The 12,513-nt window shown below is 42.7% G+C and overlaps 1 protein-coding gene and 1 pseudogene across 1 annotated transcript; one reads left to right on the top strand and one right to left on the bottom strand.

The window, feature by feature from the left end:
• Positions 1-127: 127 nt before the first annotated feature.
• Positions 128-3,449, bottom strand: LOC134222883 (DNA helicase MCM8-like; annotated as a pseudogene).
• Positions 3,450-5,095: 1,646 nt separating this feature from the next.
• LOC134226465 (ATP-binding cassette sub-family F member 3) lies at positions 5,096-7,842 on the top strand. Its single transcript, XM_062707256.1, has 4 exons — positions 5,096-6,664; positions 6,795-6,969; positions 7,035-7,436; positions 7,507-7,842. Exons 1-4 carry the CDS (start codon positions 5,256-5,258, stop codon positions 7,660-7,662), a joined length of 2,142 nt encoding a protein of 713 aa, XP_062563240.1. The 5' UTR covers positions 5,096-5,255; the 3' UTR covers positions 7,663-7,842.
• Positions 7,843-12,513: the final 4,671 nt, after the last annotated feature.

Raw genomic sequence — 12,513 nt, 5'->3', positions numbered from 1 at the left:
AACTCCTCTTCTTTGAAAATTTCATGGCAATCGGACATAAATTGAATCCACACGGGTTATTTCTATATTGATTTATACACCTGTGTTTAGAATAACAGCAGCGGAGGCCGATTTTCATACAAAATAGTCAACTTTGACAAGCTGTAACTTCGTACTCCAATGACCGAAAATAAAAATGTTGGCAGTGAACTACAAATAGGATAGAGCAGGTTCTCTCGAAACGCTATAATAAACCGGTCTGGCTGATACCGGTACCGTTCATCAAACGGTTCGGCTTTAGATCACCAAAATCATTGCAGAACACATCTATCATACTGTACCGCAGGATGAGGATCGCGTCTTGAGCGTGATTTAGAGTTGCTGTTTCAAGATCCATCCTGGCTCTAGCTCTTGCTCTAGCTTGTGTGAGGCGTACAAAATTCTCAAGCTGACGAGTCGTCACCTGAATAGAATCCATACCCTGCTGGGCCCGACGCATTTTGGCGTAAAAATGTCTTATTTCTAATGCCGCATTTTTCGTCAACTTGGGATGGACCTTCTTACGTCCATACGGCATGTATTTCTGAATAAGTTTCAGCGGCAATAAATCCATTTTTCATTAGCTCTGATTTTCAGTCGTTCGTTAACAGGTGCTCCTTATTGTGAATAGGTATCATACCCATTCCGGAGAAACCCGGGGTTGTGGTTGTTGGAGTATCATAGTCGTTGAACGTGAGCGCTAGCTAGTTGTTCAGGTAGGCATGCGGTCGAACAAGTTGAATGAAAATCAAATCAAATCGAGACAAGAGAGCTGGTTTTATTCGGAGATTTACTCATACGCTTTTTGATTTGTCGTTATGACCTAAAGAAAGATTGGCTGCCGCTAAGATCAAGTACCTGCGGATAGTAAACAAATAACTTCTCTAGCCAACTTGCTGGTCCATGGCTTCCAGAAATATCTGATGGTTTCCGGACATTTTAACAAATTCATCAATACTCTAAGCACTCTGATCTGCCAGTACTAATGTGCGCGATCTTCAGTAATGTACGCTCCGACAAATAAGCCAAGTGATAGCGCAGTCTTTTTAATTTCAGGCCGTAAATCATGGGACACAACGGGCATGGGTCCGATCGAATCGAACATTCGAGTATTTCGAGCCTTCGAACTATTTTCCGCCGACCCTTCAAAAATCCAGTGATGGTGACCGTAATCGTCCAGACAAACTGCATCCTCTATCTCATGAGTGAGCTCTATACCTCGATTCTTTAAAAAACCTGACGATGTCCCAAACGAGCACCGAGTATGGATTCCTGCAGTCGCACGATTTGAAAGGATTCGGTTCGTGTAAAAATCGATGATCGCTGGGGGATAGAATTACTCCTTGCTTTACATCCTTCTCGACAGGATGTAGGAAGGGAAAACATTCCATTTGTTCGCCGTACAACTTGCAGTTCCCATCCTATATCATGGCATAATGAGAACGTCAATATTGATCACCTAAAAAAAATAAAATAATATTTTAGAAATATTTTTTTATGTATGCTGTTATATTGAATTCCTCAAATATGTGTAATTCCCCTAAAGACTAAAATAAGTTTCTTACCTGCAAACTCTAACTATAGTTCCCCGTACGGAAAATAACTTTCCAAAGCTATTATTTTTTATTGCCGCAGATGAATCTCTGGTTCGTGACAAGTCACTGGTGTCACTTGATGGTCATGGTCAAAATTGGCTCTGGGTTGTCCACTAAATCCTGTTGATAAGTTTTCTATGCTCATGTATTAATGAGTAATCTGCTCTCCCTCAGCAATGTCTAACTAGAACCAAAAGTTCTATTTGATCCTACCAGATTATGCAGCTTCGGAGACTAGCATAATGCCGTTGGGCTGCTCATTTTTTGCAATGTTGCTACCTGACGACGATTCAGCTGAATCAATTTTAGAAAATTAGTTTTTAGCACTCCAAAATTAAGTGAAAAGAATCACTTACCATCCTGGGGTAGATAAATAAAGTTTCCATCCTGGATACCCGCACTTTTTTTTTTCTATAGTCGGTATTAGTAGCTGCTGCTGGGTTGCGAAACACTTGGTGACTGTACACGCTTAGTTCAGTTCACTCAAATATGGGTGAACAGTACCCATAATCTCGAAAAAGTGCACATACCTATTTATGGGTGAAGTATCATTTACCCATATTTGAGTACAATTGGTTCATGGGAATATTGGTAATGTTTACCTATTTATGAGTATTCTGTTATAGGTGAAATTCACCTAAATATGGGTGATATTTTCCTGTTCTTGTTTTGAAAATATTTTTGGATAAAAATTATTCTTATAAATATAAGTAAAATATTTGATTGGTTATAAATATACATGCAAATTATTTTATTATTCTATCTACCGCGTTTTTCATAAAATAGTTTTAATCCATTTTATTATTCAACTTTCATGTTGCTGGTTGCATTACCAACAACAGTGGCTGATGGCAGCAAATCCCGAACGAACCGGAACATCCTTCAGCAGCAGCCTCGGTAGCAGCTTCGTGTCAGTGAGGGAGTAAGCACCAAAAACTGGTGTGGAAGTTCTGCAATTCTGCCATTCCCGAACGAACCGGAACATCCTTCAGCAGCAGCTACGGGTCAGTGTGGTGTGGTGGAGTAAGCGGTGCGGAACGGCATGTTATTATGGAACTGTGGACAGCTGGCGGATGGTAACTCTTCCGGGCGCAGATATGCTGAATGATCCGATTAAATAGTTGCATCCAACCAAATAACCACATCCAAATATGGTTATTTATCGGGAACAGGTTGAAAAACATGCAGATTGGAGCGAACATTCCCGTTGGAGTTGTTAGACGGTTGCTGGAGGATTTATGGATTCCATTGGTACCTTTCAAGAATATTCTAAGTGCTCAGAAATTCGCAGCTTTCAGCAGAAGTTCTCCGCCTATGGTTCTGGAACTAGCTTCCGGTCCTGCTGTTTGCGATTATTCGTCATTCGCCGATTACGAGGAGGTGCTGCTGATCTGCTGATTTGAGAAGATAGTTGAGAAGCTCCAACCTAAAAAATGTGTAAAAATACAAATATTAAAAATACAACAATCTTAATAAAATACAACAAAATAGTTATTATATGTTATTATATATACATTATTATATACCTTATATGAAGAACTTTTGGATCAACTATTCTCAACTTCGACCGACTGCGTGAGAGATAAAAAAAGGAAATTTCACAAACTACTGCGATGTCGGTGCGGCGGCCATCAGTTCGAATTTGTTTATCTTTATTTTTTCACCCAAATATGGGTAAATGCGATTACTCAAATATAGGTAAAGCCGATTTTTTCAGAACATCAGTAAATTTTACCGATTTTTTGGGTAAGTTTCACTAATAATATTGGTAGAATTGGAATTACCCATATATGAGTAAATTAAGTACCCATAAATAGGTAAACCAATCTAAGCGTGTAGGGAAGGCGTGCTACGTTCAATAATATTTACTATTTCTGCGCAGATCTGCATCGCATGTCTATCCGTCGACCCAGTCGTCAGATTTCCAATGTTATATTAGGGCATCTTCACCGTCACTATGGAAAATAATAAGGGTAAAATATTGTTACAAACAAATTTCCACTTTTAGTATACACTGGATTCTGTTTTTACACGATTTACATTGTTTTTCCAATTTTGCACTCATTCTAAATGTTTAACGAATAAATTAGCATGTAAATTTTCTTTAAATGAAAAGGATTTTTGAAACATGTCGCAAAGATTTTGGTGGAAAGCCGAAATCACACGATCAAAAATACAAGCAAAAATAATTGTGCAATTGTGTCAAACTTAGCACGTAGATGTTGTATTAGTTACCGTTTGTGGAGCACTTTTGGAGGACGCAATAGCTGAATATATCCAGTATCCGGGTTAATGACGTAGAACGTTGCTTCCAGAGTTCCAGATATGTATACGACACTTTTGGCCTTTCGGAACTGCATCACGGAAAATACTTCTGCTGGTCAATTAGTATACTAAACAGTATTTTATAAACACAAGATCATAACTAGATTATTAGTCAAATACAGGCATCTCTTAATTGTAAATTCGATTTCTTTATTCAATTATTTCAGAAAAATTCAAACACGCACTGGCAAAAGCGTTTGCAAAAAGATAATGACGGGAGCAAGTTTTTTTTTGACAAACAAACAAAAACAAACAGACAAACTGTCAAAACGTCGAGAGGGGTAAGTCAGCGCTCGTAAAATATTTATGTAATGTAATTCGTCACCCCCGAGGGGTATTTTCTTCAAAATGAAGAAGAAGACATGGTGCCCGATTTTCTGATGGCTTTGTACCGGACATTTCGGTCTATGTATTCGTCAATGGTATTACCTTCAGCCTTCGAAAAATGGCAGACATCCTGGATTGTTTTAATGGCCATCAATCAATTGATTGGTGGATGGTATTCGACGATGTGTCAAATGCATGAAGCCATCGATACAGTTGCCGTGCAAAACTTTATCCTTGCACAAAACTAAACATTTAGAAAATAAATGTAAATTAGATTGAAATTGTTCGACTACTTTTTACACAAGTCATAAAAACCTTAAATATCCTTTTGAATACTTTCATGATAATAATTATAATGATAATAGAAAATGAAGTCAGCTGGTTTTCAGCAGTTTTGCACATTTTGCTGATTGATTCAGCAAAGTGCTGTCAATTCACATGGCAGCCCGAAATGCGGAATTTTCAGCATGAAAAGCTGATGACTCAGTAAACATCTGTCAGATATGACAGAAGTTCAGTTTGCTGAAAGTTTCAGTAATTTTGTTTTACTGAAATGGTTTTCAGCTCGGCAAAATTCAGCAAAAATTTACTGATCTTCGGCGAAAAAAAATTGGTGTGTTGGTCAAAATTTATGTAGAACGAAAGAGAAAAAGATTTTTCCGTGCAGTGCCCTTTGACATTTTTTAAATAAAAATATTCATCACCTGGCATCAAGGAGCTAGACTTTACAAGTCTAGCTCCTTGACCTGGCATCCCTGAACGCGCGGTAAACACTTGGAACTCACGCACTCACAATCACGCGCATTTGACAGATCTCTTTTCACCCGCGGTTGGTTGGCCTGTCATCGTCGTTTTCTCTCTTCTTTCGGTCCGGAATCGCTAATCACCATCGTTCTTTCGTCGCCGTCGTAACAATCCGTGTCCGTGGTCTTCCGGCGTGTAAAATATTGTGTACAGCTGTTTGGATACTTTTGTGTGATTCCGCAAAGAATGGCTGCCTGTACGGAAGTGCTGAAACGGGAATTCCCGTCGATCGATGGCGAACTGCTGACCTACGTGGAAGACGTTCTGCAGAGCGGCGCGGACGAGTTCGAAGACGGCGAGGAGGTTTACGAGGCGATTGGGGCGATCCTCCACGAGGTCTCGCAGGACAAGACCGAGGAGGACATCCGGCAGATCTGCGAGGTCTTTCTGGATCTGTTGAAACCCCGGAGCGGTGATTCGGGCGGGGGTGGTGGCGGTGGTAGGAAAATATTGGGAGCGCCGATTAATTTGAAGGAGGTGGCCGCATCGCAGGATGCAGTTCAGGAGGACATTCAAAGTATTTGGGTCGTATCGAGAGATGATAGTTTGAAGGTGGATTCGAAGAAGTTGGAGAAAGCGGAAGCCAAGCGGCAGCAAAAGCTGGAAAAGAGGGAGCAAACTAAAGTGACGCCGGGTGTGGGGACGATTCCGGTGCTGCAAATGGCCACTGCGTCGCAGGTCATCAGCAAGAAAGATAATAAGATGGAGGCTAAGGGCACGAATCGGTCGATGGATATCCGGATCGAGAACTTTGATGTGTCGTTCGGGGACAAAGTTCTGCTGCAGAATGCGGATATGCTACTAGCTTGTGGTCGTCGCTACGGGTTTGTGGGACGAAACGGTCTGGGAAAGACAACACTGTTGAAAATGATTTCCGGAAAGCAGCTTCAGATTCCAAGTCACATAACTATTTTACACGTCGAGCAGGAAGTGGTTGGAGATGACACCTTGGCGATCGATAGTGTTCTGGAAGTAGACACCGTGCGGACAGATCTACTGAACAAGGAGAAGGAACTGAACGCTCAAATCAACGCCGGTTCCAGTGATCCGGAACTGAGCCACGAACTGTCGGAGGTTTACGTACAGTTGCAGAACATTGAAGCGGACAAAGCGCCAGCACGTGCCTCCATTATCTTGAACGGTCTTGGTTTCACCAAAGAGATGCAAGCACGTGCCACGCGAACCTTTTCCGGTGGTTGGCGAATGCGTTTGGCCCTTGCCAGGGCCCTCTTCTCCAAGCCGGACTTGCTGCTGCTTGATGAACCGACGAACATGTTGGACATAAAGGCCATCATCTGGCTCGAGAACTACCTCCAAACATGGCCTACAACGTTGCTGGTCGTGTCCCACGACCGGAACTTCCTCGACACCGTTCCCACGGACATCCTCTATTTGCACTCGCAACGGATCGACGTCTACAAGGGCAACTACGAACAGTTTGACAAAACCCGAACGGAGAAACATAAGGCCCAACGGCGGGAGTACGAAGCCCAGCTGGCTCATCGGAATCACGTGCAGGAGTTCATCGATCGCTTCCGGTACAATGCCAACCGGGCCGCTAGCGTGCAATCCAAGATTAAGATGTTGGAGAAGTTGTAAGTATGACGATAAAAATAATAATTATTGTTCATTATTAGTTATCTGTTTGATCAGTTTTCTCCTAAACATTACGTTTTTTGCTTTTGATTCAATGATCACCGATTTAATAACTTTGGCATGTTTTAGACCGGAGCTGAAACCTGTGGAGAAGGAAATCGAAGTGACGATCAAATTCCCAGAAGTGGAACCGTTGAACCCGCCCGTTCTTCAACTGAACGAAGTTCAATTCAAATACTCCTCCGAAAAGGTGATATTCAATCTGGTCAATCTCAGCGCGAATCTAGACTCCAGAATCTGCATCGTAAGTTTAATTTTCATTTCAAAAACTAATTTCGGAAAAGGCCTAAACGCTTTAATCATTTTTAGGTGGGCGAGAACGGCGCCGGTAAGACCACCCTCCTCAAAATCATCACCGGCCACCTGCAACCGACCGGCGGGCTGATACACCCGCATCGGGGTCTCCGGTTGGGTTACTTCGCGCAGCACCACGTCGACCAGCTGGACATGAGCGTCAACTGCGTGGAACTGCTGCAGAATGCCTACCCGGGCAAACCGATCGAAGAGTATCGGCGGGTGCTGGGCAGTTTTGGTGTGTCGGGCGATCTGGCCATGCAGGTGGTGGCGTCCCTTTCGGGAGGACAGAAGTCGCGCGTGGCACTGGCCAAGATGTGCATGGGCCGACCGAACTTCCTGGTGCTCGATGAACCGACCAATCACCTGGATATCGAGACGATAGAGGCCCTCGGAAAGGCGATCAACAAGTATTCGGTAAGGCAGGGTTAAGTCTTGTCTGGGAATTGGAGAATTATGATAGGAAGGGTTTTAAAATTGTTTTTAGGGTGGTGTAATTTTGGTATCTCACGACGAACGACTTATCCGGATGATCTGCAAGGAGCTGTGGGTGTGCGGTGGCGGAACCGTTCGGAGCGTCGAAGGTGGATTCGATGAGTATAGGAAAATTGTGGAAAAGGAGCTGGAGGCTGCTGCAACGTAGGAGAGTTTCGATTGTTGAAACCAGTCGATTGACATTATTATTATTATTATCGATTGATTATCTACCTTGAAAGAACATAATATTATTGCTATTATTATTACGCTTTATAACAAGTATACAAGTGGACGAGAGGAAAAGTTGTAGAGGAATGCAATTATAGATCCCAGCAAAGCACATAAATCCGTTCAAAATATTTCAATTATAAATGACTGCCTGATATTTGAGTGAACGCCCAAACACAAAATGATAATGGCATAAATTCTAAAATCCGCGTAAAAATGGTGAAAGTATGCATGATTTTATTAAGCTTCCTGCGCCCGTGTCATTATTTCTAAGAGGCCGACCACAGAAGCATAACAGGTCTTCAGACCTTGTTGTTTTACCAGCGTGATATCGAGCAAAATTTCAAGTAACTATCCGAATTCTTCATGAAAGTACAACGTCAACATCATCATTAGTGCAGTTTAACGAGAACCATGCAGGAGTTTCGTCGGCTATTCACTGCGAACTAATTTGTTACACAAAGTTAGGCGTGGTTTAACTTTAACACATTCCCGGAAAGCTTACAAGACTGATGAAAGCAATCGCTCGAATAGATATTAAAGTTTGATTGAGCTTCGCGATCGGACGCGTTTTTGCCACGTGCTCTTGTAAGTTTTCGGTTTATTGGAGCGTGGCGCACATTGTCGCGTGCGATTTTCGGCCCCAACTCGAAGAAGAATAGGAAGAAAACGATTGCTCAGCAGCAACATGACCAGCTTCCCGACCGTAACGAACGGTGCCCTCTAATCTACGTGAAAGGAGACACGCCGAACCTGTTGCCACCTGTTCGAGACATGATCTCGAATAAGTATATCAATGGCACTTTTCGGTTGTGCTCAGAGGGGGTGAAACTTATGGTCGACAGCTAGGCTTCATTCGATTTCGTGGTGCAATAAGAAGAAGGAATGTGAGTACTATATCCGTGGACTTGCCCGGTACTAAACCAGTAAAGGTAATACAACGCGACCTCTACGATATGGAGGTAGCAGTAGCTCGTCGAGGAGTTGAAGCGTTGAGGACTGCAGCCACAGGGGTTTTGAAAATCGCACGCCTCGAAATCTCTGGGATGCATCCCATCATGTGTGATATATGGGGTAGGGAGTGTGGCAGGGTTCGTTTTGGTAAACGGTCTGCCGTGTATAGCGTGTAGTTTGTCTATGTAAAACAAAAACACTATCGAACGAACACTTATTATTTTAATCACCGACCTCACTGAGCAGAACAAGATTTTCGATGACCGGCCGATCGTTCTGCTTACTAAAGAAAACACGATTAGATGCGAACTGAGTTTTCACTTTCTCACAATACAAATGAATAAAATATAATGCATAAACTAGACTAAAAAGTCGCAATAGCTTTCAACCTGCAAAAATAACTATGTTCATCTGCGCTGTTTTAAAAAATTACATACCGCACAACAACTTAAACGTTATCGAAACTCTCCCGTCTCTGAGCCACAGATCATGGTCATGAACTGGGATTATGGGATTGAACTTATCATTTCATTATCATTTAGTATTCAGCTAATAACTCATTCCAGAAGCGAAATTCCGAAAAGTGTTGTATGGCGGACTTCTAGCGCTGATTCCCCTCTACAACTTTGTCTAAGGGTACATTGCTCTATGTCTAATATTCACCACTAGTATCATTTAATATACTCTTGTAATGATTTGGGTTTAAACAAGCAGAGGTAACAGAACAGTAACAAGTTTTATTGAAGCGTCCGATCAGTATGAGCTACAAGATGGATCTGAAAACAATATTTTTTTTCCTAACAAGTCGCCTAGCGTTGCTATGTATGCTTTGCAGCTCAATGGTAATTAGGGGCTATATAAACGATTGCCTACTACGCCAACACCCCCTCTCAATCGGTCAATCCTATACCTTTACACAGCTCATTGAAGTGTACCGAATCCAATGATTTCGTGAATAAATCTGCCAGCTGATTTCTCGTATTGATGTATTTCACCGTAACTCGTCCATTTGCAATATGGTCCCTTATGAAGTGATGTTTAATATCAATATGCTTCGATCTCTTATTTTCGCAATTTTTCGCCATACCTGTGGCCCCTTGATTGTCTTCGAAAATAATGATAGGATCTGTTGACTGCATGAGCTGAAGATCTGCTAGCACTCCTGACAACCAAATGCCCTCCGAAACAGCAGAACTCATAGAGACATACTCCGCTTCACTTGACGATGTGGCAATGGTTACTTGTTTCTTGCTTGACCAAGATACGACATTTCCAAATACTTAGAAAAACGTATCCGTTTACAGATTTCCTATCCTCCGCGTCAAATGCCCAATCAGCGTCAGCATATCCGAATAATGGTTCCGCAGAGTCGTCTCGTGTATACTGCACTGCCGCTAACCGCAAGTCGAGCACATCTGTATATGGAGCCCCATATACAGATGTGCTCGACTTGCGGTTAGCGGCAGTGCAGATGTTTTGATTTTGATCCCTTTAGGTAACGTACTACACGCTTCAGGCACTGCCATTGTGTTGTTGTTGGTTTCTGCTGATATCGTCCCAAAAATCCAACGGAGAAACATAAGTCTGGTCTGGTACAAAGCATTATGTACATAATCGTGCCCAGAAGCTCACGGTAAGGTTCATTGGTTGCATTACCATCCCGAGGAACTTGCAGCCCCTTTTCCATGGGTGTTTTCGCAGGGTTGCAGTCTGTCATCTTGAATCGAGCCACTAGTTTGTCGATATTCATTTCCTGTGAAAGATTCATTGTGGTTGTGTGGTGGTTATATGCAATCTTCATGCCTAGGAAATGCTTAACTTCTCCACAGTCCGTCATCGAAAAATTTAAACTCAACTGCTTCTTTAGTTTTATTATTGACTCAATTTTTCTGCCAGCGATAAGCAAATCGTCTACGTATAGGATAATATACATTTCATCCCCAGGTAATATACGCGTAATACATGCAGTAGTCATGCTTTGACCGATTGAATCCTAAACTCAGCAATATGTTATTGAATTTTTCATTCCAACATCTTGGCGATTGCTTGAGCCCATACAGTGACTTGAGTAGACGACATACTGCATTCGGAGGTGCTATAATACCAGCAGGAATCGACATGTACAGTTCTTCTTTTAGGTGTCCATGAAGAAATGCTGTCTTCACATCCATTTGGTGGAAGAAGAAACATTGCTGCACGCCAGCTGCGAGAACCGTACGAATAGTGGCAAGCCTTGCCACCGGAGCGAAGGTCTCCTCGTAGTCTAAACCAGCTTTTTTGCAGGAATCCTTTCGCAACGAGCCTCGCCTTGTACTTAACAGGATTGCCGTTAATATCGTCCTTCAGTCGGAACACCCATTTCGTTTTCAACGGTTTGATGTTATCTGGACAACTTACGCCAAACTTTATTTTCCTCCATGGAGCGGAGCTCGTACTGTATGGCCGTCATCCATTTGTCACGATCAATACGATCTGCCAGTTCGTCAAATGATTTGGGTACGTCTGCGGAAATTAATTCGCCAGAAGTTGCTCTGTAGCCGATAAAATAATCGAACAACTTACCGGGAAGCCTGCGCTCCCGTTCGCTGGACCTCAACAACGGTTCACTTCGAATCTCGTGTTGTTCTGCGTGCGAAGGGAGCGCGTCATCAGGTTCAGTGACAATGGGATCAATTTCATCATCTACTCTGATTTCTCCACACGGTTGACAAGCTTCAAGATCAGCTATTAGTTCGTTGTTCTCCCCCTCTTGCTCCAACGGGAAATGAATGATCAATGGTACATCTTCTTCTTTCATCTTGGTAGCGTAAGGGAAGGACGACTCATCAAATTTCACGTCACGGGCAATTGCGATCTTTCGAGCAACCGGGTCCCAGAGCCGGTAGCCATTTGGAGCATATCCAACCATAATCATCTCCGTACTCTTAGGGTCCAACTTTTTGCGCTGCTGTTTTGGAATCCACGTAAAAACCTTGCAACCGAATACTCTAAGCTTGTCCATGTTTGGCTTGAAACCAAACCACATCTCTGCAGGAGTAGAACCATTAGGTAACACACTTGTTGGACTCCTATTCAGCAGGTAAACGCAAGCAAGAGCAGCTTCTGACCACAGACGCTTCGGAACCTTGGACTCGATCAGCACCGAACGAACTTTTTCAATCAATGTTCGATTAAATCTTTCTGCCACACCATTCTGCTGCTGAGTGTAAGCGACTGTTGTTTCCATCTGAATACCTTTCTTCTTGTAGAATTGTATCTGATTTGCTGAGCAATATTCCCTACCTTGATCAACCGTTAGTTTTGAAATAGGCTTCTCAAACATTGCAGTGACCAGGGCTTCATATTCTTGAAATTTCTCAGACACTTCAGATTTCCGTTTCAGCAAATAAATCATCGCGAAATGGGAATAGTCGTCAATGAATACTACGATGTATCGAGATCCATCCCATGCTGGCGGGTCGATTGGTCCGCACACATCCGAATGAATTCGTTCAAGCGGCCGGCTGGCCTTTACACGGGTTCCTTTAAACGGTTCACGGCACTGCTTACCTTGGACCAAGCATCGCAGAAATCGATTTTCTTCATCGTTTTGTGAACTCCTTTCAACATTCCTCTACGAATCAAGATCTCCAATCCGCTCTGACCAATATGCCCTAGTCGACGATGCCACAGATTTGCAGTTTCTGCTTCACAATGATTTGCTATTGCTTCCACCAACGATAGTTCAAGATCATACAGATTTCCACGTAGATGTCCCGTAGCCAAAACATTACCATCTTTCTTCAGCACTGCTATGCTTCCAGAAAATAGCACATCTATTCCTGCTTTAGCCATC

The sequence above is a fragment of the Armigeres subalbatus genome, chromosome 3, assembly GCF_024139115.2.
Source record: "Armigeres subalbatus isolate Guangzhou_Male chromosome 3, GZ_Asu_2, whole genome shotgun sequence".
In the NCBI taxonomy this organism is placed as follows: Eukaryota; Metazoa; Arthropoda; class Insecta; order Diptera; family Culicidae; genus Armigeres; species Armigeres subalbatus.
Note: the sequence above shows the minus strand (reverse complement) of the source record. Positions and strands in the feature narration are given on the sequence as shown.